Source organism: Macaca thibetana, chromosome 11 (assembly GCF_024542745.1).
Source record: "Macaca thibetana thibetana isolate TM-01 chromosome 11, ASM2454274v1, whole genome shotgun sequence".
In the NCBI taxonomy this organism is placed as follows: Eukaryota; Metazoa; Chordata; class Mammalia; order Primates; family Cercopithecidae; genus Macaca; species Macaca thibetana.
The window spans coordinates 97,221,246-97,248,528 of record NC_065588.1 but is presented as its reverse complement, the minus strand read 5'-3'; the positions used below and the strand labels follow the sequence as shown (position 1 = coordinate 97,248,528).

Genomic DNA, 27,283 nt, shown 5'->3' with positions numbered 1-27,283 from the left:
TTCTTTTTGACAGTCTTGCTCTGTTACCTGGGCCGGAGTGCAGTGGTGCGATCTCGGCTCACTGCAACCTCTACCTCCCAGGTTCAAGCGATTCTCCTGCCTCAGCCTCCCTAGTAGCTGGGATTACAAGCCTGCACTACAATGTCTGGTTAATTTATGTATTTTTAGTAAACACGGGGTTTCACCATGTTGGCCAGGCTGGTCTCAAACTCCTGACCTCAGGTGATCTGTCCACCTCAGCCTCCCAAACTGCTAGGATTACAGGCATGAGCCACTGCGTCCAGCCCCATCAGAAATTAAATACGTGGGTTTTAGTCGGGGTCTGTCAATTGCTAATTTTGTACTTTTGAGTTAGTAACTTCACTTCCTGTGCCATAGTAAAATAGGCGTAATTCCACCTCACAGGCTGCTATGAGGATTAAATGAAGTGCAGGAGAAAAATTTGTGAAAGCCCTTTGGAAACAACAGAATTATCAAGTACACGTAGGGTTGTAGTATCATGATTGTTATCGTTCTAAAGATTGGCCATATATTTATCTTTTCCTTATTTTTGTTTCCCTAAAGCATGAGTTTATCTTGACTCTTGGCAGAACTAGGGACAAGTCTCTCTTGGCTGTCCTTCTTCTTTTAAAAGTCTCTCCTTAACGGTCCTCTCCTCTCCCTCTTCCCACAGCCTCTGGTACTAGTCTTTAAAGGGAGAAACAGGAGATGGTCTGTTCCCTAACTTGAGACCAGGCCTTGACATTGGTTCCAGAAAGTAATCTTTGAAACTCAGGGAAATAGGAATGAATTTTATTATAACAGAATCACAAAAAAGGGAGGATGAAAAAACAAAAGTCCAGAGCATAGTAGACCAAAAAGAGAAGCTACAAAGTGGAATATCACTTACATTGAAAGAAATAATAAACTGTGAAGGTGATTACACATGCATTCAACAGAACCTAACTGGTCCCTTCTTCAGTATGGTTTTCTTATGCTAAGGTTTGAGCTACTGCAGTGTTTTTAATTTAAATTTTCTAAGGCTTTTTTATGCTAATTTGCTAGAAATGTTTCTGCCAAGTTGTCTGAAGAAGAAAGTAATAGCACATTAAATGAGAGAATAAGAACACCTGAGCTAGAATATTGCCTTCACCATTTACTGGCTGTATAACCTTAGGCAAGTTACTTACCCTTCTTCATGCCTTAGTTTCCCCACCCATAAAATAAGGAAAATAGCATGAGAATATTATAGGAATTAAATGAGATAATGAATAAAAATAGTTTAACAGTTTTTGAGGTTGGGAATATGGTAGTGAGCTTAATATATTGTAGCTATAATTTTATTATTATCAAACTATGCATTTAATGCCTAAGTATACAGACAGTACTAATCATTCTAGCCTTCTGGAAACAACAAAATCCTAATGTTTCTCTCCCGGAAAAATCAATGTATCCTAACATTTAAATACTAGATAGATTCATAGGGAACAATAATCATGCATAAATGCAGAAAGGGCCATAGGTTTTAAAAAGTGAGATAAAAGAAACTGTATTAGAAATTACTTGGGAATGACACGTATCAGCAAAACATTATTTTACAAATTCTAAATGAGACTAAAGAACATATTCTGTGATTAATGACACTTCTCTAGGATTGTATGATGGGCCTAACAGATAAGGAAAAAGCAATAGAAGAAGTATTTTAGATTTCAGAAAGCTTCCAATTCTATTTTATATTGCATAGTCATTAGCTGGGATAATATGATCTATATCCACTAAGCTTTATAGTTTCAAACTAAAAAAACCCAAAATCAGTGCCTCCGTTTACTCTGATCTTGACTCTTAAATTATAGTCCCAAACCTAGTACCATTTACCACTTACATTATTGGTCCATAAAGGAAGCAGAAAATAATATTCATTAATTATGAGTGTCTAAAGGGTAAGGTCAAAATGAAATTGATAAACAGGAGAAAGAGCCGGGCGCGGTGGCTCAAGCCTGTAATCCCAGCACTTTGGGAGGCCGAGACGGGTGGATCACGAGGTCAGGAGATCGAGACCATCCTGGCTAACACGGTGAAACCCCATCTCTACTAAAAAATACAAAAAACTAGCCGGGCGAGGTGGCGGGCACCTGTAGTCCCAGCTACTCAGGAGGCTGAGGCAGGAGAATGGCGTAAACCCGGGAGGTGGAGCTTGCAGTGAGCTGAGATCCGGCCACTGCACCCCAGCCTGGGCGACAGAGCAAGACTCCGTCTCAAAAAAAAAAAAAAAAAAAAAAAAAAAAACAGGAGAAAGAATTGAAACAGTAGGAAAGAGAAACCATACAAATACGAGATGAAGATGAATGGCTTCTGTAATTTTACAGCATAATGGGAGATCATCTTTTTGGTATTTTAGCACAAATTAACTGGGAAACTGCTAAATGAAGTGGTGACTGAGATAACAAGGGTCCTAGGGGCATAGGTACTTTCAGGGTTATGAATTTTGCTTATCATGATGGTGACAAGAAAAATGATTTCTTTATCAGCCATTTATTACTGAACATCAAGTATGTGCCAAAAATCAAACTGGACATTCTACATGAATTATTTAATTGCCATAATGAGGCTATGTAGGTTTGCCAGATAAAATACATTAAAACATGATGTCCTGCTAAATCTGAATTTCAAATAAACAATATAATTTTTTATTATGTGTGTCGTATGCAATATTTGGGACATACTTTCAAAAATACTTGTTTATCTGAAATTTAAATTTAATTAGGAACACTGTATTTAATTTGGCAGCCCTAATACTATAAGGTAGGTATTAATTTCCTCATTTTACTGAGGTAGAAACTAAGATTCAGAGAAATTAAGTAATTTGTTCAAGGCTGTAATAGCCATCAGGTGACATATCTAGCTTTTAAACACTTAACAATAAAGCTTGCTTTCAGAACCAGTATAATGCACTGTTCCTATCATTATGCTCTTTCCTGCATCTAAATGGTCATGCCTCTTCCTCCTGTTGAAATCCTAGTTGGCCTTCAAAGTCAAATTGGTAGACCATGTGTCTTACGAGTCTTTCTAAATTCTCCTCAGCATAATAAGGTTATGCTCCCATAACCTTATTTATTTCTCTGTTCCAGCCCTTATTACAGTTTGACTTCTATCATAGCAGCTTAAGCACATGTCCCTGTAGCGGGCATTCTTCCACATAGAGTTGTTTCGTAACATCACCTCTACTTCCTTTTGGTGAAGTCCCTCTCCCTCACTGTGTGTAGTCAAGGTGGCAAAAGAAATCAAGGGGTCCTACCCTCCCACGATGAAGGCTGAAGGGAGAGGTCTTCTGTCCTATCATTTGTCTCATCACTGTCTACCCAGCCAAGGGAAAGGTGCATAGCCAATAGAACTGTCCTCCTAAATCTTCAAAACATGAGCCAAATGATGCAAAACTAGAAAAACTGGTAAGAATTCAATCATTCCAGATCATCAAATGGAAGATATTCTGTTCTAATCAAATAGCTATTCTTGATTTCTCTATTCCTTTTCCAAGGCTGGCTCTTTAGGTTTTCCATCCACATTCTTCAAATTTAAATTCCTTCTTTGGATTAAATGATTAGTTTCTCTTGTTGGTTACAAACCACCCTGATTGACTGTCTCTTGGACATGACTGAGAGCCTTAAGACCCATGTTTAATAGAGTTCTGCACCATTTCAAAATGTTCCAAGGAGGGCATCTTCCCAATAAATGCTTGTTAGTAAACAGTAGGCACTCAGAAATGTTTGTAAACTCAAAGGGGGATAAACAAACTGAAATTGTTCAGGCAGATGGAACAGAAAATCTACAAGACTCCCAAATTCTCTCTTTTTGTACTTAGTAACCAGTCTGAGTGGGCCTTAGAGAGCACTTTGGGAACAGGGATTATTAACTTTGTAAAAAATAGATGGATGACTTAATAGGCCTCAATATGACTAAATTGCCCAAGCTGCTTCTAAGATCTATGACTCACTGCAAATAAGAAACTCAGTTTGAGAGCTCTTCCATAATCTCCCAACAGAGAACTATGATGCATTTGTGCAAGTACACTAAAAATAAACAGAATGGAACTGAAATCATATGCTACCTTGCCAGAATAATATAAGTTTTAAAAATACTTTTTTAAATAACAAGTTTCTAATTGTAACTTAATATATTTTTTCTTAATTATAATTCTAGGCTAGAGGATTGGCTTTATTTATATTTTCAACCAATACTCGACATATGTAGGGTTTAAGGATCTATGATAAAATGATGGGTAGATAAGTAAAGCGATTTTTTTGTTTTGTTTTTTTTTTTTTTTTTTTTTTTTTGAGATGGAGTTTCACTCTTGTTGCCCAGGCTGGAGTGCAGTGGCGCAATCTTGGCACACCACAACCTCCGCCTCCTGAGTTCAAGCGATTCTCCTGCCTCAGCCTCCCGAGTAGCTGGGATTACAAGCATGCACCACCATGCCCAGCTAATTTTGTATTCTTATTAAAGACAGGGTTTCTCCATGTTGGTCAGGCTGGTCTCGAACTCCTGACCTCAGGTGATCCACCTGCCTTGGCCTCCCAAAGTGCTGGGATTACAGGTGTGAGCCACCATACCTGTCCAAGTGATGTATTTTTAAGGTGAGGGAAGATACTTGAGGTATTAAGTCACAATGTGGGCTGAATTAGCCCACGTTGATAAAACACCATTAGGACATATCTTAATAACATTTATTTAATTGTATTATAGTAATATCAACACAAGATATCAATTAAAGGAAAGGAAAGACTGAATCTACACTTCCTGCATTTGACTTTAACTGAATACTCAATTCTGGGCATTGCATTTTCAAAGAGATAGCAATGAAACAAGAATATTTCTAAGAGCAGAGAAGGTGCAATGGTAAAGAAGTTGAATGTCATGTCATTCAAAGAAGCACTGAACACACTAGGAAATGTTTCACCTGGAAAATAGCTAGGGATGAGTTTTTTAAACAACTGAAGGATTGTCATATGAAAGAAGAGTAAGATTTATGCCATATAACTTCAAAGTGCTAACCTGTATCTGGTGAGTAGAACAGATTTTGACAAACAACATATAATCATTTATTAAGAACCTACTAGGGATAATGCATGATGTTAGGAGTGACAGAAGATGCAAAGATGAACTGAGGAGAGTTCCGGCCTTCTGGGAGAACTATAAGACCATAGAAACAGATGGACTTTGATAAGGCTTCTAAGTTCTGTGGAAGCGTGGGGAAGTAGGGGAACAATTCTGACTATAAGATCTACAAAGCTTCTTGGAGGAAGCGGAATTTAAGTTACATTTTGAGGAATGAGAGGGGTTAGCAGACATTTATTAGGGGAAGGGATATTCCAAGATGAGAGAGGAGCTTGAGCAATGGCAAAGAAATGGAAGAGTAAAAGCCTACTTGAGAAATAGTAAAAAGGCTGTGGATGGCTGAAGCTGAATAATACGGATAATGACAGTGTAAAATGAGATAAGCCTGGAAAAGTAGGGAAAGGGTAACTTGGAGAGGGCTTGAAAAGCTGGGCTCACAAGGCTGCACTTTCTTCTGGATAGCCCACAATAATTTTAAGAATAGGAGGGCTGATACTAATTATCTTCTCTGGAGGAGAACCTTGGTGTCGTCTGGAAAATTAAATAAGAGAGAACCACTGAAGACAATCGTCTAACATCTAAAACCTTCCACTGGACTCTCCAGACTTCTCTGACCATCACCAATCTCTTCTCAGATTGCCCCATTCACCTTCTTGCTCTAAGGAAAACCTGGATCTTCCCAGAGGTCACGCTTCCCTGTGGCTCTTTCACTTAGAACTGTTTTTCTCCAATAGCCCTGGCACCAACGCATCTGAAGGAGGATTTCTTGAGTCTCAAATCCACCTTCAGACATTCTTCTTCCCTCTTGCCTAAACACCTTCAGCCTTGAATCTCAGGTTGTTATATTACATCATCTTCTACCCTTTATCTTTGTACTCTCCTGCTACCTGCCAGATTACGTTCCCTTATTTCTCAACAAAGTTAACGACTGGCCTATCATTCTTCCCAAAACTACTCAATTCTTGACTCAATCCTTTTCACATCCTGCTCTCTCAGTCCCTAGGAATTTTTCATTCAGTGATCTTGCCCTCTACCCTTTATAGTTCCTTATTTTGTACCTTGGCCTAAGCCTTGTCATTACCAATAACAGCATCTTGTGTTGATATTACTATAATAAAATTAAATAAATGTTATTAAGATATGTGCCACCATATTAGTGCCACACATTCCATTCTCTCATCACCTCTCTTATCCTTCCAGATCCTCCTTCTATTACCCTAACCCCCACACTTTTTTGAACCCTCTGGAAACTTCAACCAATTGATCCTACCAACTTTTCATTGTACTTCATTCCCTTGATGTCTTGTACTCTCTTTACCAAATCACAAAATGAATCACTATCATCACTCCCTTCCATGCACCTTCGATTCCCTTTCTCTCTTTCCTACTTCCTTTCCACACTCCTGTTCAAATCCAACTCACCACCAACTCTATGTCTTTACTCATGCAGCTATACAAAATGAAAAGCTACACAATGATGATAACTAGTCCTACTTTAGTTTCATGACTATGAATCTCACATCCTCTTTAATGTAAGTTGGCAAACATATTTTCCTTCTCCATGTCTTTCTCCCTCTCTCTCTTTCTCCCTGTGGCTCCATTCTCATTCTTAGACATGACCTTGCTTCTCACATTAAAGATAAAGCTGACAACATAGGAAAAGAACTTATTAGACCCTCAGCATACCTGCCAATATGTACATACTCCTCCTTCCCACCAGTTATCACAGATAAACTATCCATGGTCCTGTTGTGCATATTTCTCAACCTCTCACTGATGCCCACATCACAAATTTTCCCCTCTCTCGAACACCATAAATTATCTGCTGGAGAGCTGCTATTTTTAAAAGAAACTCTTGACCTTACTTCTCCTCCAGCTGCTGCCCTATTTCTTCACTACACTTCATAGCAAAACTGCTCAAAAAAGTTGCCTATATTCAGAGCATCTAATTTATACCCTCTCATCTCCCTTAAATCCACTTCAATCAAGGTTTCATCCCCACCACTCCACTAAAACGGCTCTTAACAAAATTACCATTGACCTCCACTTTATTAAATCAATGACTAATTCTCAGTCCTCATCTTATTTGACTTTCAACAACATTTAACCTAGAAAACCATTATTCTCTTCTTGATAAACTTTTGTAATTTCTGAGATGTGGCACTTCTGGGTTTTCTCCATCTTTGCTGGTGGTTCTTTCTTGGCCTTCTTTACTGGTGGTTCATGTCCTCTTTGACCCTTTATTATTGGAGTGTCCCAGATCTCAGCCCTTGATGCTCTCCCTTCTACATTTATACTTCTTCCCTTGGTCATCTCTTTCAATCTCATGTCTTTAAATAGCACTTATATGTCAACAACTATTAGTTTTATATCTCTTTCACAGACCAATCATCTTTCAAACTCCAGACAGGGAAGTCAAACTACCACCCACAATATCTTGCCAGCTCTCAATATCAAACTTCTGAGCTCAGCCCCACCTTTGCCCTCAAACCCACCAAATTTGCTTCTCTTGCAGCCTTCTCCATCTCAGCTGATTTTACTCAGGCCAAAAAACTTTTCAGTCATCCTTTGCTCTTCTTTCTCTCTTACCCTACATCCAATCCATTAGGATATTTTGTTGGTCCAGCTTTAAAATATATCCAGACTCTAAATTCTCACCATCACTTCTGCCTTTCCGAGTCAGAGCTACCATCATTTCTCCACTGGATCATTCTGGAGGCCTCCTATCTGACCTTTCTCCTTTTATCCTCTCCTCCTATAATCTACTCTCCCCATAGTCTATATTACATCCTGTTAAAATATAAATCAAATTATGGAATTCTTCTGCTCAAAACCCTGTAAGAGCTTCCTTTCACATAGGGCTCAAAGTCCTTACAATGGCCTATAAGGTCCTGCCCAATCTAGTCCCTACGATCTCACTGAGATGATTCCCCACGTCACTCACTCCACTTCAAGTTCAGGAGCCTCCATACTGTTCTTCAAACCACCAGACTCACCCTTACCCTACAAGCTGTCCACTAACTGTCCCTTTGCTGGAATGAAGTTGCTTAGACATTCACATGGCTGTCTCAGAAACTTCTAGTCAGTGGTTACATATCTTCATGACTCAGCCTACCCTGATCATCATGTTTAATATTGCAACATGCTACCGTCTTCCCCTACTTTTTCTTTTATCCATAATACTTATCCTTTCCCTAAACACTATATATTACGTATGGCTTATATATAACTATAATATAGATTACACAGTTGGTCGGTTTAATATATTTATTTATTATCTCTTGCAGCTGCTATGTGAACTCCCCAAGGGCAGGGACTTTTGTCTGCTTTGTTTACTGATGTAAATCAGGTACTTGTTGAAAGAAAGGCAGGCAGAAAAATTCAGAAGCTATTGTAGTAGTCTAAAATACAGCTAATGAAGGTTTTGTTCAGCCCTACCCTACAAATATTTCTTGGGAGTACAGAGATAAATAATCCAGAATCCCTGCCCTTAAAGATCTTTCAGTGGACAGATAGACAAGTAATTTCGACATGTTCAAAGATAACGGGGCAAAACCAGGGCATCCTGGGAAGAAAGAACAGCAGGAGCAAAGGTTGGGAGGCATGAAACAGCATCACGTATTTAGAGAAGTGAAAGCACATTGATATAATCAGATGTGATGGTCTATTTGATGAGCCAACTTGGCCAGGTTACAGTCTCCAGTTATTCAATGAACACTAATCTAGTGTTGCTGTGAAGGTGTTTTGTAGATGCAATTAAAGTTCATAGTCAGTTGACTTTATGTAAAGGAGATTCTCCTTGATAATCTAGGTCAGTTGAAAAGCCTTAAAAGCAGAGCTGAAGCTTTTAAGAGCTGTGCCCAAGAGTTCCAGCCTGCCCTTGCAGATAGCCTGACCCATGAATTCAGACTTGCCTAGCCGTCTCCCACAATGAAAGCCAATTCTTTGTAATTAATCTCTAGTACTTACTATCTACTGGTTTTGCTTTTCTGATTGAACCCTGATTGATGTAATATAGTAATAAAGCTTAAGGAAGATGAGGGCAAAAAATGAAGGGTGAAAAGCAGTAGGGGCCAGATCACAAAAGGCATTTGTTTTTAACATGCTAAGAGGTTTGAACTGGACCCTGTAATCAGTAGAACAAGCACAGTAACTGATCAGGGGTAGAGATGAATCATTCTGGATTTGGTACGTCCTGGGAAAGGAGGCAAGAGGAGGAGAGAGATGCTAGAGTGGGAGAAACCAGGAAAGTTACATGTGAGAGAAATAAGAGGAGAACCCTAAGATTGTCATGGAAGCCAAGGGAACAGTGTTTGGGGAACAAGTGGGTTGTCCACCTTGGTCTGGTGCCTCAGGAAAGTCTGCCAAACATACTACATTGTGATAAAAGGAGGTCACTGAGGGCCTCAAAAGCAGCCAGGATGGAATGGAGAAGCTAGAAACCAGATTGTGTTGGTTGCTCTCGATACAACAGAGCAATCAAAAGTAAATTATAATTTCAGAAGTTTGGCTTGGAAGGCAGGAGGGCAAAGTGGCAGAAGAGGGAAAAGGATACAGTGTCAAATGATCAGAATGGTAGAAGCTTGAGCCTTTTCATAGACTGAGGGTGAACAGCTAGCAGCGTGGAGGGGTGAAAGAGACAAAAACAAGAGGACACATTCTCCTGGCTAAAGGTCATGGGTGAAGGCTTGGTCAAAGACAGTAGGAGGCCCCTCATCTTCTGAAAACTGGAGGACAGTGGAGAAGGATGTGTAAAGAGCAATACATTTGAAGAGAGAGGATAAGGGACTTCCAGTAATTCATGCCCAATGGCCCTGGTGTTTCTTGGTGGGTTAGGAAACAAGGTTACATGCTAAGAGAAAGAAGATGGGGTGACATGAGTAGAGATGGAAGCTTGGCTTCAGTAGCAGCTGTGTGGCCATCTACTAGGACATTACAGAGAGGAATCAGGATTGGGTGAGAGTTGTTCTAAATGACTTATGAATTCTCTCACAATTGATGTTTCTATAAAGTCACTTTGCAGGAACATTGCCTTGGTCACTGATATTTCCTTGAACCCAAAACAATGCCTAGCACGTAGCTGGCACTCAATAAATATTTGTTCAATCAATGAATGAATACGTAAATGAGCTTTTCCCCCAAATGAGCACATAAAATGTTTTTACTTCCTTTAATGTAGAATCACTTTAATATTTTAAAGAGATCACAGATGCTTCCCAGAAGACTTAAAACAACATAATGACTCCAGTCTTCTCTCGTGATCTCAGGAGGATGTGGACAAGCCAACACAGATAACCTAGGTTTCAAAGTGTGGGTGTTTTTTGGCTTGATTTTTTTCCTGAGCAATCTTAGAACAAATTATCAGGAAAATGGCCAAATCTCTATTTTGTTTTATTATATAATGAGCTTTCCTGAACTAAGAAAGAGTTTATGCACTCCGAGTTTCATTTAGATTCTACCACTGTGCACATAGCCTCAACCTTCTCTGATCCATCAAGCTCTCTCCTCTCTTATTTGTCTTGGTGATATTTACCACTGACTGAGGCGAAGAGAAGGGGAAATAAAACAAGACTCCTAACAAAAGCAAGCTTAGCTGAAAGTATGGCATAATTACATAATAAAAATATAAGGCAGGCTGTGGTCAGGTTGCTGCTGAAATGGGTCCCCGTTGAACTTCCCCATGCATCACCTGGGTGGAAGACTTTGGTTTTTCCATTAGTGATTCCAGAAGAACTCGCCTCCATTTTTATTGACCTTCTGCCTGGTGGGAGTGAGGAATGCCTGACCACAGGCAGGCGACGACGTGACACTGGGCGGCTTGCCACACTTCGCCGTTGATGGATTTGCAAACACTTTTCAGCCCCATGAATAGATAAACTTAAACCTGGAATGAGAAATGGCACCATTAGACTTCAGAATGGCTAAAAGGCTGTTACATTCTTATATGAAGTCCAGAGAACAGAAGCAACCATGTTTTAAATTCTTAAGGTATGCATCACTCAAAAGTAGACATCCTTAGTTACCAAGACAAGACTGTTATGAATCAGGATCCAATCAGTCGAATCTGAAGATTCTTATAAAAATTCTTTCCAAAATGCTGGGAATATGTGCACATATTTGGCATGCTGTTGCCAAAGCAATAGGGCTTAAGAACTACTGTTGGGGTATCTGGAATTTCAATAAAAATCAAGAACTTTCTCCACAAGATTCACAGATAGGCCAAAGTCATTGGCTGAACTCACATTTACACTCTTGATAACCTTAGAATTATATGCATCTTGAGAACTATTTTATTCAGAAATATTTCAAACATACCAAAAGCAAAACGAATAGTATAACGAACTCCGTGTCCTCATCAACCAGTGTCAACAAATATCAAGACTTTTCTAATCTTTTTTCATTGATCCCACTCCCTTTGTTGTTGGTTTGCTTTTTAGATACTGGAGTATTTAAAGCAAATTCCAGATATCATGTCAATCTCCTCAAAAGTATTGATTACATCAGCTTATATAGATTACATCATTAATATGGACTCCATCTACTGATGCATATCAACTGTATAAAGAAATACTGAGTTCAATGCGTATTTTTTTAAAACACTCATTGATCACCATTGGAGGTTCCTAAGACACCAACTCATTACTCAGAAAATTAATAAAGGGAATAAAGCAAGCATTTATCCTGCCTTTCCTTTACTAACCATTTTTTATTAGTTGATGAGGGAAAGTTCTTCACTACAGAAGAATTCTTGCTAAGAAATACCAATAAAAAAGAGAATTAAAAATTATTTTAGAGCTACAATAAGAAGTCTACTAAAAACCCAGAAACAAGGAAAATAACAACTCTGCTAAGAGGTAAACTGCAAAATCGACAGTCATAGGTCATGTCAAAGGTAAGAAGAGTCACCTTAAATTTTCCCAGGGGAAAAAGAAGATATGACCTGGGCCAATTTGCAAACTCTAGCAAATCTTAAGGAAGGATGACTCAAATCAGATTAGGGCTTGATCAGCCAGGAAATCATTAAAACAAACAGTGTAATAAACATAGGCAGCGTTCATCTAAGAAATATGCTAAGCTCAAGAATTCCAGTTGCACCACCAGACAGTCCTGACATACATGATTTTACTTTCCTTTATCCATTTAACTGTCCTCATTCTAACAGTGCTCACCAGATAACCTAAAGATTAGGATTTGGCTTCCAGTGCAGGAAGATAGTTTTCACACTAGTGTTCCTGTCTACCTGGCAGCCAGGAATCTCAGTGTGAGCTAACAGATGGACATCTTGGGCTTCCACACTTCTACCTCCACATGAATTGCTTGGTATGAGTCTGTCCCCAAGATGTTGTTTCTAAGCCCACAATGCTGTGAGCCTAAGCCTTGGTCTCAGGAGATTCACCTAGGTTAGGACTATCATGCTGGGTGGCCCCTTGGGAGATAGGCTGGCAAGCTGCCCCCGGGTAATGCATGCCCTACTCTGATGCTCTGGTGCCTACGCAAGTATGAGCCTTACTCCCAGATGTCTCTCTCCATAAGTAAGACAGACACCACAGCATCAACCACATGCATCATCCACATCATGGTGGAGTGGTTTTCTTCCACTCCACCATCCTCTGTGCCACTGGTGCATGTTCCCCATTTCCACGGAGGTACAAACTGAACCATCTGTAGACCCATCAAGACTCCAGAAGAATGCAAACAGATTTGTGGGTGACAGATGAAGGGAAGGGGAGAGACATTTTAAGTCAACATCAGATGACACATGCACTCTCAGTCTGCAAATATGAAATAGACTGCTCTCCTGAAAACATTTCTTCTTTTCCTTTTTGCAGAGGCTTATTGGGCTGAGGAGAACAGGATTCTGACTCAGCACAGCACTTTTAGCTTTTATATAACTTTTCTGAAGGAAGCACAAAATGACGTAAATGAGAATAGAAATTATATCATGGAAATAAATGGCATAGGTACTTGAAATTGTGTTTTTAAAATATAAGAATGTAGATCATAGCAAAAAATGTTAAAAATAAAAAATAATTCAAGAATATTACCAGGAGAAGATAGATATGAGGAAAATGGGTATGTTACATGGAAATTTGGAAGGAATCTTTAACGCCTGAGAAAAATCCATGTTCTTCCTCTAGGAATTAAGGGTCCTCAAAGTACAGATAAAGGGCCTAGCCTAAAAGAGCTCTCCTCACACAAAGGCTAAGTCAATGGGAGAAAGAGAGATTTATAAATAAATAGCTAGTATGCAAGATAGAAAATATACTCCAGGCATTTGAAAATGTTAATATTTATAGAACATTCTGAAGTCACATCTTTAGAAATGAATTGTCAGTCAATAAATTACATCATCCAATTTGTTCTTAGTCTAAAAAAATTGTTGACACTATCTATTAAATGTCAGGCACTACACTAGATATTGATCATTATCCCATTAATGTATCATCACAACCATAAGAGCCTGAGAATTGGTATCTACGTTTTACAAATGGGAAATCTGAGGCTCGAGAAGTTACTTGACCAAGGTCACACAACAAAGCGAGTAACTGATATTTTAACCTTGCCTTTTTCCACTATAACATGCAGTCTAATGGATTCAATACCAATATAAATATTCATTGTTTCAAGCCTGCATTCGTTCTGAATAGTAACTTAACAGAAATCTATCCTGGGTGGGGGATAGATTGGAAGCACAGAATGTTGAGAGTCCTTTGGCCTAAGCTCTTGAAGAACTGTCTGTTTCTCCCCTCTCCCATGCTTGACCCATGGCATCATCCAGGCTGAAATGTCCTCCTGATTCTTGATCAGCTGTCAAAGACCTTAGTAAGAACTATCTACAGCTGTACCTTCCCCTTGACACACTTCAGTTCCTCTGACCCACTACAGTCTCTAATCTTGCAATTAGCTCTTATCATGTAATGCCCTTGAACTCTCATTCATCTGCCAGTACATGGATGGTCCATTTCTCAAACGTTCAAGAGTCTCTAATGACAAAGGTCACATTGTGCAGTTTTCTGATTCCTTCATCATCTCCGAACAAAGTACTTTCCATCGGGCAGGTGTGGGGCGATGATCCTCCTTCAGTTCCTTTTCCCTCTGCACTTTGCACGCTACATGGTGCAGACACCTTGGACATAGACAGGGCACAGTGGCAAAACCCAGTCAAGGAAATAACACTGAGCACGCTTACCTGTGCAGCAAATTTTTCATTTAGTGCTTCCTCTTTTATTGTATCCTCACCGTCTTTCCTAGGCTCCCTGAGGCCAGAAACTTAGCTGCCTCCCTCAGCCTCATCAGATAGCTTCCTCTCCAACTCAGCTGAGCAGATGGGGCCCAGGTGATGTAAAGTTTCTCATCTTCCTCCTTTCCACCTCAAATAATCATTACAAAAATACCTTTTCCTGTTGAGACACATCATCTACCTTACTTGATAAAAGACCCAAAGTCAGAACTTGGGAAACACACACCCTGGGGGATAAGGTGAGGTTAGTACAAAGTAGTGGCTAAAATGTGGATGCTGTAGCCAGAATTCTCGGCTCAAATCTTGGCCACATCATTTACTACCTATGTTACTTAATGCATTTATTTAAACTTTTGCCTCAGTTTTTTCACCTGTAAAATGGGGTAACAATTCATACCTCATAAGGTTTTGTGAGAATTGAGTTTATATCTGCAGAGTGCTTATGGCAATGTCCAGCATAATGAGTCCTCAGTGTAAGTTAGCTGCCATCATTAGCTTCTGTCATATCGATGATTCTCCTCAATCTTTGTTTTTATCCATTAGGCTCTAGCGTTTACACCACTGCCTCTGCTCATCTGTTTTTAAACTCTTGCTTTGGCTTTCGTTTTCATGACACTTAAGCTTCTTGCTACCTCCCCTTACCTTTTTAAACTCTTTCTGTTCCTGTTCCCAAAGGTGGGATTAGTTCCCAAAGCCCGATTTAACAAATTACCACAACCAGGATGGGTTCAAACAGGATTTTATCATCTCACAGTTCTGGAGGCCAGGTGTCTCACACCACGGTGTCAGCAGAGCTCTGTGCCACTGCTGTATGTTCCCTATTTCCACAGAAGTGCAAGCTGAACATCTGTAGGCCCATCGAGACTCCAGAAAGGCAGACAGAAGCTCTGGGGAGAATCCATTCCTTGCCTCCTTCAGCTTCTCATGGGTGCCAGCATTCCTTGGTGTTCCTCGCCTTGTGACAACATCACTCCAATCTTTATCTCTGTGATTATATCACCTTCTCAGTGTTTGTGTCTAATCTCCCTCTGCCTCTCTCTTATAAGGATGCTGGTTGTGACATTTAGGGACCACCTGGATAACTGAGGATAATCCCTCTATCTCAAGATCCCTAACTAAATCACATATGCAAAGACTCTTTTCAAATAAGGTAACACTTGCAGGTTCTGGGAATTTAGAATGTGGACAGATATTTGAGAGCCATTATCAGCCCACCACAGTGGGCATTTTCCAAAGTTTTGATTTTGGCCTTTACTTCTCTCCATCCTGTCCATCCTTGGGGATCTTATGCACTCCATATCTCCATCTGTAATCTCTGTGTGATCAGCTCCCCAAGTCACGCCTCCCACTGTACTCTGTCTCCTAAACATCAAGCCTACATTTCCTGCTTGGTCTGAGTTTTCTCTCCAGACACTTGATGAGTACATGGGAACACAATGACTAATATTTTAATAAATAAAAATCAAAGGCCGGGCACAGTAGCTCATGCCTGTAATCCCAGCACTTTGGGAGGCCGAGGAGGGCGGATCATCTAAGGTCAGCAGTTCGAGACCAGCCTGGCCAACAGGGTGAAACCCCATCTCTATTAAAAATACAAAAATTAGCTGGGCATGGTGGCAGGTGCCTGTAATCTCAGCTACTCGGGAGGCTAAGACAGGAGAATCGCCTGAACCCAGGAGGTGGAGGTTTCAGTGAGCTGAGATCTCACCACTGCACTTCAGCCTGGGCAGCAAAGAGCAAAACTCTGCCTCAAAAAAAAAAAAAAAATCAAAGCTCAGATTTTCTTTAAGGCTCTCAAATATTTTCTTTACTTCTCAAAAATCCTACCTAAAAAGTGAAAATTTTTCTGAAAAACATAAAATTCTTAGGTGTTCTTTCTCTCTGGCCCACTTCCAAGGTACACTATTTCTGGCTTTACTGCACAGTTAGCAGTGTGCCTGTGTAAAAATGATTTGCTTTCATCCAAATGTCATTTCTGTGATTCAGAAGGACTCTATGCCACAGGAACATGTGTCGTTCTGTCAATGTTTTACAACTCGCAGCGGTGCTGTCTATGTGTTGCATTACTCTTCCTGTCATTTCTTAGGTAAATTACTTTTCAAAACACTGAAAAACTATGTTTTGAATGTCACCACCACACACAAAACATAAGACTCATCTATTCTTAATTAAAAAAAAGAAAAAGAAAACCTTGTAGAAGGGAAGATTTACTTCTAGTTTCCTCTTTAACTACAAAGTGGAGGGTAAATCCAGTGCTTCAACTTCCTGGAACACTGACCAGAAGGAAGGTAGGAACTCTCTTGGTTACTCTCAGGTCTGAATTTACTTTTCCAAACTTTCTGGAGCTTTTCTAATATCCTCTCTTATGTGGCTCAAAGGACACTTGACAAAATGTTTGTAAAACAGACTGATACCCTCCCGCATCTGAGGGAGGAAAAAGCTCAAACACATAGGAATACATGCAGAAGAGGAAGCACCTCATGTGTCATTAGCTTAGGTATGTTCCCATGAGGGGGGCAGAATTTGTGCTTAGTTAAGTGAGCTCCAGTGGACCCATAGAAAACGGGTTCGGAGGAGCATTGAGCATCAGAATTGGTGGGTAACTGAAAGTAGGTGCATTTCTGAGAGTGGTATGAGCTCTAACCCATGTAGGACCCCCCTGCCCGACCCGGAGACCTGAAGATAGGGTGTTGCTTAGTCTCAGCATGGCTGATGACAGAATTTGGTACTGCCCAACCATCCTCCACCACACCACGTCCTTGGCCCTGTCATGCCTCCTTTTATTTCTCTTCTCACTTTGTGTCAGGCTATTTGACAGATTAGCATCAGCATGTCACAAAAATCTGGCAGTACCAACACATCAAAGCCAGGAAAAACTTTCTGCCAAGATGCTTTCATTTGTAACTCTGTTACAATTATGTCTAAAGCCACGTTAACTGAGCATTTAAGCGCATTGAAAAGAAACCAAAATGCTAAGGACTAGATATAATATTTTCTAGATCTAACCTTTGGCTCAATATCTACACGAAGAATTTATAGATCAGAAAGGGTAAGAGCCTGTAAGAATGTTTGACCAGCATTACTTAAATTCAAATAAAGTGCTGCAGTTAGATTATTGGTGCTTTCTCTCCTTCAAATCCTCCTCTAGATTCTTTACAGACTTTTTGTAACTTTTTCTTTCTTGTTGCTGAGGCTGAGTGAGAGTCTCCCTTTTATTCCCCCTGCGACCGAATTCTATTAGGACTTCATTTCAGGAAACCACAGTGGCAGAGTAGATTATTGCCCCCGATTCGTAATTCATACCTTCTCTCTGTCATGTGACTTGTTAGTACTTCCCAATAAAGAGAGAAGGTGTATTCCCTGCTTTATTGGTTTTGGACTTGTCCATTATGACTTGCTTTAGCCAAGGGGATGTTAGCAAACAGATGAAAGCAGAAATGTGCTTATGTGGTTTACGCTTGGTCTCTCTTGCTTCTGCTATTATCCAAAAAAGCACATGTCTCAACTAGCCACGGGTCTCAGAAGGAGACACAAGAGCAAACCCAAACCTGATCTGCAACCTGGACCAAGCCTCACTCAAACAAGGCAATATCAGGCAAACAACAGCTGCCTGAAAAAAACCCTGAACAAAAAGACAAAGGTTTCTAGGTGTGAACCACTGAGATTTGGCGTTGTTGGTTCATAGAAAAGACTTGATGAACACAGCTCCAATAATGGTCTCCATAAGGTGAAAATGAAACAGTGCTGGTGCTTACAGTTTGGTCCTAAGTAGTGAGTTCATGAAAAAAAAAAAAAAAAAAATCCTCCTTCTTGCCTGAAATGCTCTCTTTCATAGCCCTAATCTAATATATTCTTCTAAGATCAGCTCATTCATCACCCTTCTGAAGAAATCCCATTATTCCCAACCTCCAACTCTACCAAGCATCCCCAGAACCCTCAGTTCACATGTCCCTCCTCCGCACTCTGTTAGCACCTGGTACATACCTACACCAAGACCTACCCACCTGTACTGTAATTATCTGCATATCTGTCCCATGAATGTGGGGCCAGGACTGTGCCTTATTTCATGCCTATCACAATGCCTAACTCACAGTAGACACTAATGTAAATAGTTCCAGAAAGAAACGGAGGGTGCCAGGGATGGCAGGGAGCTGGCAGGGCAGGCACCAAACAAAGTACAGTCGGCCCTCCAGATGGGACCTGCAGATAAGCAGGTCCCATGTCTGTGGACTAAACCAACCTCGGAAAGAAAATATTCAGAAAAAAAAACTACAATTAGAACAACAATAAAGGAAAATAAATTTTAAAATATAGTATAACAACTATTTACATAGCATTTACATTGTACTGGGTATTATAAGTAATCTAGAGATTATTTAAAGTTTATGGAAGGATGCACATAGGTAATATGTAAATACTTTGCCATTTCATATAAGGGACTTGAGCATTTTGGTATCTGGGGAAGGGAGGGAGGTGGTTATCCAGGAACTAATCTTTCTAGGGATACCTAGGGAAGACTACAGGTAACTAAACTCAAATATTCTCGAATGTCAGACTTCTGTTACGCTGATTTTGTCTGGAGAGTGTTCAGTCCCTGGGAGATAAGCTGAGACCTTAGAAGAGGGGGTGAGTAAGGGGAAGTGGTCAGTGAAGACAACCTTGAATAGCTTAGCCTTCCCACTCTCCTTTCCTCACCCCCACAAGCCCATCTACAGTGAAAATAACCTGAGATTTTTAAAAATTCATAAACAGTGATTTAAAACTCTTTAAATGTAGTAAATAGCCAAAGGAGATGAAAGTAGTATGTCCAAGAGATACCAGTACTCCAATGGTCACTGTAACTTTAGACACAATAGCCAAAATACAGCCATAATGTGGAATCCAAGTATCTATCAATGGAAAAATTGACAAAATGTGTGGTGGATATATTCAAAGACATTCTATTCACCCTTAAAAAGAAAAACAAGGGGTCAGGCACCGTGGCTCATGCCTGTAATCCTAGCACTTTGGGAGGCTGAGGCGGGCAGATCACGAGGTCGGGAGATCGAGACCATCCAGGCTAACACGGTGAAACCCCATCTCTACTAAAAATACAAAAAATTAGCCGGGCGTGGTGGTGGGCGCCTGTAGTCCCAGCTACTTGGGAGGCTGAGGCAGGAGAATGGCATGAACCCGGGAGGCAGAGCTTGCAGTGAGCCGAGATCGCGCCACTGCATTCCAGCCTGGGTGACAGAGCAAGACTCCATCTCAAAAAAAAAAAAAAAAAAAAAAAAAAAAAAGAAAGAAAGAAAAACAAGGAAAATCCTGTCATTTGCAACAATATGGATGAACCTGGAGGACATTATGTTAAGTAAAATAAGCCAGGCACAGGAAGACAAACTCCCCATGATCTCAGTTATGTGTGGAATTTTGAACTCGTAAGTAGCAGAGAGTAGAATGGTGGTTACCAAAAGCTGGGGGGTGGAGCTCGGTTGTGGAGATGTTGGTCAAAGGATACAGAATTTCATTTAGACAGGAGAAATAAGTTCTGGGTATCTATTATACAAAATAGTGGGTATACTTAATAACAATGTATTGTATTCTTAAAAATCACAAACAGAGTAATTTTAAGCGTTCTCACCATAAAAATTGATAAGTATGTGATATAACATATGTATTAATTGGCTTGATTTAGCTATTCCACAATGCATACACATTTCAAAACTTTATTATATGTGATAAAGATACACAATTTTTATTTGTTAAATGAAAATAAGTACATAAATAAAATATTAAAATAAAAATAAATCTTAAAAAATAATGTAGATGTCATTGGGTAATTAATTGCAAATTAAAACAACAGTGAGATACCACTGCACACCTATTAGAATAGTGAAAATCAAAAACACTGACAACATCAAATGCTGAGAAGAACACAGTGCGACAGGAACCTTCATTCACTGCTGGTGGAAATACAAAATGGTACAGCCACTTTTTGGAAGACAGTTTGGCAGTTTCCTACAAAACTCAACATACTCTCGCCATACAATCCAGCAGTCATGCTCCTTGGTATTTACCCAAGTGAGATGAAAACTTATGTTCCCACAGAAACCTGCGCATGAATGTTTACAGCAATTTTATTCATAATTGCTAAAACTTGGAAACAACCAAGATGTCCTTCAGTAGGGAACTTGACAAATAAACTGTGGTACATTCAGACAATGCAATATTAGCAGCATTAAAACAAAACGAACTGTCAAGCCATAAAAAGACATGTGGGAACCTTAAGTGTCCATTCACTTACCTTAAATGTTCGAGAACAATTACTAAGTGAAAGAAGCCAGTCTGAAAAGGCTACATAGTACATAATTCCAACTATATGGCATTCTAGAAAAGGCAAAACTATGGGGACAGTAAAAAGATCAGCGGTTGCCATGAGGAAAGAAGAAAGGAGGGAGAAACAGGCAGAGCACAAGGGATTTTCGGGGCAATAAAACTACTCTGTTTAATGCTATAATGGTGCACACACATTGTGATAAATTTGTCAAAACCTACAGAATGTAGAACACCAAGAGTGAACGCTAATACACACTATGCACTCTGGGTGATGATGTGTCAATGTAGGTTCATCAATTATAATAATTGTACCACTCTGGTGTTGGAAGGTGATAATGGAGGAGGCTATGCACGTTTAGGGGCAGGAGATACATAAGAAATGTCTGTATTTTGCAGCCAATTTTGCTGTGAACCTAAAACTGCTCTAAAAAATAAAGGCTATTAAAAAAAAAGATACTATTCACTGCTGGTAAAAACATAAGAAAACAGGGGCTCTCAGACATGGCTATCTTACCACTCGCAATCAGATCATTAGACAAAACTAAAACTTTCATACCTATATAAGAAGGTTTCTCTCACAAATACTTAATATATTTCAAATTGCAACTAAATGTTATTTCTTACTACTTAAAAATAGCATCATATCTTTGGACCCAATAATTCCACTTCTAGGAAGTTATCTCAAGAAAATAAGACATACTAAGAGTTACATAAGAAAATGTTCCACTCAAACGTTTTTATAACATAGGGGAGCAATAGAGAGATTGACTTTTGTGTTGAATGGATATTGGTGCATATTCTGGGTCTATCTTGTAGTAGCTGTGGAACTTCTGATGAGTTATGATTGAGTTACTATGTGAGCTTCAATTTCTTCTTTTACAAAATGGGAGTTTAAATTCATATTTCAAATATTCATAATAAAGGCTAAAAAAGTATGTGTTCACGCAGCATGGTGCCTGACATACTCAATAAATAGTACTCAATATCATAATTATAATTAATATGGACATAACTATAATAATTATTATGATTATAGCAATATTAGAAACTAGAAAAATAACTGTTAATAGGGCAATAGTTAAATATATTATGGTCCACTGATATGTCAGAATGCTATCTAGCAAACATGTTGGTGAAAACTGGATTTTATGATATGAAAAATTCATTTATTCTTCAAATTCATGTATTCTTCCATTTACTTATTCAGTCAGTCCTTATTGATTGTCTTTGTCATGTGAGCACTGATTTATGAGGATACAGAACATTAAGTGTTAAGGCTGAAAGGGATGAATTTCCAAGGTATGCATTTCCCCCAGCCTGGGCCTCATTTTCCTTATTTGTAAACTGAAAGGCTGGAGATGGTCCCTGTGCTGGTGATGTTTTGTGGGCCTACACCTACTTCAAATCCATTATCCACCTGTTTTGTGTTCTGTGAAGGTGACTCCTTCATCACCTGGGCTCCCTCACAGGCCTCCAGTTGGCCTCAGCCAATGGAGGCACAAGAAGGAGCTAACGGTTGGGAGGAAAGAGAGGCTGAGTTACTTCTTCCCTGCTCCCTTCCTGTGTTAATACTTGTGAGGACCCTAGCCATTTGGAAAGCCCTCTGCAAGGTCTACCCCTATTGGGTAGCCCCTTTCCCATGGCTCCTGCTCTTGAGTGACTCCAATATTGCCCTTGCCTCTTGAGGCATGTTTTATAAAGGCTCCTCACCCTTGCTAGACCCTGGGTGCTTCACCATCTCTTGTTAATTTCCATAACCCAGCCATTCCTTTGTAACATAAGAAGTTTCTTTATTAAAATCTGTTTGTTTGTTGGAATTCTGATTCCTAACTGAACCCTCACTGCGAGAGTGTTGGAAATCCACCCCTTTCCATTTTAACACTTAATGGTTCTACATCCTATAAATCAACTGGAACATACTGAAAACTTCCTTGTAAGGTTCTCAAATACATCACATTTGCTACCATTTACCTTTATTTCCCAAGATTTTCTCATTTGGTGTCAATTTGGGTCATCTTTTTCTCCCTCCCTGCTCTGAATGCCAATCTAAATCCTGAATTTCTCACTTTGTCTCACCCTGTGATACTTAAAATTTATCTTAAACCGGCCGGGCGCGGTGGCTCAAGCCTGTAATCCCAGCACTTTGGGAGGCCGAGACGGGTGGATCACGAGGTCAGGAGATCGAGACCATCCTGGCTAACACGGTGAAACCCCGTCTCTACTAAAAAAATACAAAAAACTAGCCAGGCGAGGTGGCGGGCGCCTGTAGTCCCAGCTACTCAGGAGGCTGAGGCAGGAGAATGGCATAAACCTGGGAGACGGAGCTTGCAGTGAGCTGAGATCCGGCCACTGTACTCCAGCCTGGGTGACAGAGCGAGACTCCGTCTCAAAAAAAAAAAAAAAATTTATCTTAAACCTTTACATTCTCACTCAGGGAAATACTTAGGGAGCAGATATTGATTTCCTGTCACCTCACAAAAGTTTAAGGGTTTTCCTTGCGTTCTGTGGACTTAGGCACAATGTAGCCCACCCTTGACCTCCCACAGCTAGACAAACTCTATATCATCACAACAGGAAATTCTCGCAAGAGATATTTAAGGATGCGAACTAGATAGAAGTAGGCAATTGTAAGTTTATGGTTTAAAAGTAATACCTTGGGAAAAAGGTTCTTTCTGAGATCTTCAATTATTTATTGATTTATTCATTTAATAAATATTTGTCAAGAGCTTTCTCTGTGCCAAACACTGAGGATTCAGAAATTAAAAAACAGAGTCCTTGCACTCATGAGCTCACTGTCTGACAGAGACATTTCCCAGTACTAAAGCAGCAAAGGCAAGGACAGCTAATGCACTTCACAGGAGGACATGACATCAATACTTCCTGGGTTTTAGAGAGAGAGATAAAAAAGAAAGAAACCCAAGGTCATTTGGTTTCTCCTTTAGGAGCAAGAGAGGCATCTCTGGTTTTCCCAAAACAAATTTAACTATTTGGCATTTTTCATAAGAGAGTAGCATGGTCAAATATTATCACACCCTAGGTAGTCAACAAAAATAGCTGAGTAGGAACTAGGTATCTACTTCACCTGGCGAAACCCATGCATCATGAAAAAGTATACTCTGCAATCCTATATTTCAGTGAACCACTTATTAAATGAGATCACCAAGTGAGCTGCCTAAATGGCTTAGGAATATTATTTCTTAAGATCCTTGGACTCAATTTTGCAGCTTATCTTGGCAGTCAAAAAAGTGCTTCTCGAAGTGAAACATGAAATGGTTTACTACCAGAAACATCAAATGATAAGCACTAACCCCCTAAAGGGAACATTGCTTTATATAAGATTTTGGTCACTTAGCCAAGTGAGCAAAATGTAGTTTAAACAAAAATTTTTACAGAGTAATCTATTGCTCCCAACAACTATGGAGACCTACCCCTGCTAGGCCCAAGGACAGAAACAAGGATGATAAAGGCAGAATCTATGTCTATAAGAAGAGGTCGTTCTTGCCAGGAAAAAAGTTGTGCAGAAGTGAGTCCCACAGAAGGAGATGTCAAAGATGCACAAGGTAGACTATGTAATCTCCGAGAGGGGAAAGGGGTCAGCACATTTTTTTCTGTAAAGAGCCAGAGCATAATTTATTTTGGGCTTTGTGGGCCATATGGTCTCTGTTGCAGCTACTCAACTCTGCTATTGCAGACCCAAAAGCAGCTATAGACAATACATAAATGAACGAGTGTGATTGAGTTCTAATAAAACTTATAAAACTAAGCAATGGGCTGGATTTGGCCTGTGGGTTGTAGTTTGCTGACCTCTGACTTACAGGGTTCGGGGAAAGGCTACCAGGGAAGGCTTTACAAAGAGAGGGGTGGGTACTGTCACTAAGCCTCATTGCTGGGTAAATTTCTCATAGGCAGAGATGGAGGAGAAGAGCATGCCCCCCGTGGTGAAGGTTCAGGTATGAAAGAACAAAGCTCATTCACGAAAGGAAAAGATGTCCTGTTTCAAGCATGTTTAAGATGCATGAGCAGTAACTGGCTGTTAAGACTGAAAGCAACGATCTTGACAACATACTTTTGTATGAAATTTTTAAATTTTTAGGGAATTCCTGAAGAAAACTCACTTATATGCTACCCTGGATGTAGTCTCCAGGCTAAGACAGTGGAGAATCACTTAAGATGTGGGAGCAAGGTGGAAGGGAGGGGCGGGTCCAGTGGTGGGGGTTGCATAATCAGAGCAAAGGTTTAAGAATACTGTTCTACTTCAACTGGGGCAACAAATCAGGGTAACGGCCATAGAAACCTGGATCAGAGCAGTGGAAGTGGGGACGCAAATAGATTAAAAGATAGTTTGAAAGTAGATTCTTTAGTATTTGATAACTTTTTTGATGTTTGGTAGTAAATGAGAGGGAAAGAATAAAAATTGACTTTGGATCTAAAGACAGTAATAGAAATAAGAACACGGATGCAATATTTCGGTAGGCAAGATGTTAAGTTCAGCTTTGTGGCTCCCCTGGGACATCCAAACAAAAATATTCACCTAGTATTGCCAGAAATAAAGGTATAGAGCTTGGAAATGCGTCCAGCTGGAGTTCTTCGCCTACGGATGAATGCTAAAGCTTTGAGAGATGGTGTAACTTCTGAAGAAGAGACAAGAAATCACAGATAAAATCTTGAGAGAATTTCTACCAGCAACCAAAAGGAGAGTAACCAAATTCACAGCAACAATGGTTAGCATGTACTGATGGTTTACTATGTCTCAGGCACTGTTCTAAGAGTGATGAATATATTAATTCATGGAATCACTATATCAATCATATGTAGTCCAGGCACATTCTTTATCCTCCTTTTACAGATGAGAAAATTGAGTTACAGAGATAGTGAATAACTTACCAAAGGTCACATTTATGAGGCACAGCCTAGCTTTGAACCCAGGCAGCCTGGCCAGCAATACTGCTCTCAGCAGGAGAAGGCAGTCCACTGGACTGCGTGCTAAAGGAAGGTCAGAGAAATTGAGAACTGAGAAGAACAAGGTTTAAAGTGGACTGAGACAGAAATGGGTGTCAGGACACAAGAAGCTGAAAAATAAGAAGATGGGCTGGTAAACAGAGGAAGTGCCAACAGTGAATCCAATACACTGAATTTTGGTTGTGTGGTAGACAGGCTCTGCTAAAATGTCCAACTCTTCATCTCTGGAACCTGTGAATATGTCACCTTACATGGGACTAACAGGGACTTTGCAGATTTGATTAAGGACTTTGAAATGGAGATATCCATTTGGATATCCTGGGATATCCAAAAGGAAGGGGGGCAATCTAATCACATGAGATCTCAAAAGCAGAGAACCTTTGGTGGCTTGGATCAGAGAGACGTTACGTTGCTGGCTTCAAACATGAAAGACGGACCATGAGTCTAGGGATGTGGCAGCTCTAGAAGCTAGAAAAGGTACTGAGGCTGGGCGTGGGGGCTCACGCCTGTAATCCCAGTACTTTGGGAGGTCAAGGCGGGCAGATCACCTGAGGTCAGGAGTTCAAGACCAGCCTGGCCAACATGGTGAAACCCCATCCCTACTAAAAATACTAAAATTAGCTGGACATAGTTGCGTGTGCCTGTAATCCCAGCTACTCGGGAGGCTGAGGTGGGAGAATCGCTTGAACACGGGAGGCAGAGATTACAGTGAGCCACGATCGCGCCACTGCACTCCAGCCTGGGCAACAGAGAGAGATTCCATCCCAAAAAACAAAGGCCATAAAACAGATTCTCCTCCAGAGTCTCCAGAAAGACAGAAGGAACACAGCCCAGCTAGCACCTTGATTTTGGCCCAGTGAGACCTGCACCAGTCACCTAACTTACAGAAATATAAGATAAATTGGTGACATTTTGAGGCACTGTTTGGTCATTTGTTACAGAGGCAATAAAAAACGAATACAGGTCCCCACGTCTACTTAATCTAATCAATATTCTCAAAAATGCCCCTGGTCCCTCAGCTTAACCCAGGTCACAGCTACTGATAGGCCTTCCCCAGAGTCAGCACAGCCTCCAAGGCAGTGGTCATAGGGGGCCCTGTGGAGGAGGGAGACTGTGAAGCTGGCCCTGTCTCAATTTCCTTAATCGATATTTAATTTCCTTAACTGACCATAAGACAAATGTTAATTTAGAGAAGTCTAAAAATTTATCAAAACTCCAGAATGCAAGCCACTAATTATTTACTGACTACAGTTCTATGCTAATAATGGTGCAATTAGATCTTTAGCCATACAATGTGCCTCTATAAACAGCTGGTTTAACAAATGTTTGAAAAACAGAAACAACATGACATTAAATTGCATGAACTTTGAAATGTAATTTTTTAATCAAATTTACAATGATTAATTCATAGAACCCATATATGTTATTTATGTGATTTGAGTTATAAAGTTTATCTTGACTAATTTCAGCACTGACTTAATTACATTTCTGATACGGTTAATAATAAATGAAAATCCCTCTAGAGGACAACTGTTGTATTTTAAGGGCCATTTGAAATGCCTTAAAATATTTAAAAATTGTGTTCCATTTTCCCTATTTAAAATAATTTACCCTGTACTTATTTAGCAAAAGGATTTGAGATAGCTCAAAACAAGGCACATATCCACATTGTCATTC

General features: G+C 39.9%; 1 protein-coding gene across 1 annotated transcript in view; it reads right to left on the bottom strand.

Annotated features, from left to right (window-relative positions):
- The window catches only part of ANO4 (anoctamin 4), a 383,617-nt gene that overhangs the window by 205,715 nt on the left and 150,619 nt on the right, over positions 1-27,283 (bottom strand). The window contains exon 3 of the mRNA XM_050750195.1: positions 10,781-10,975. Coding sequence (XP_050606152.1) covers positions 10,781-10,835 — 55 coding nt within the window. The 5' untranslated portion in view covers positions 10,836-10,975. The remainder of the gene's footprint in view (positions 1-10,780; positions 10,976-27,283) is intronic.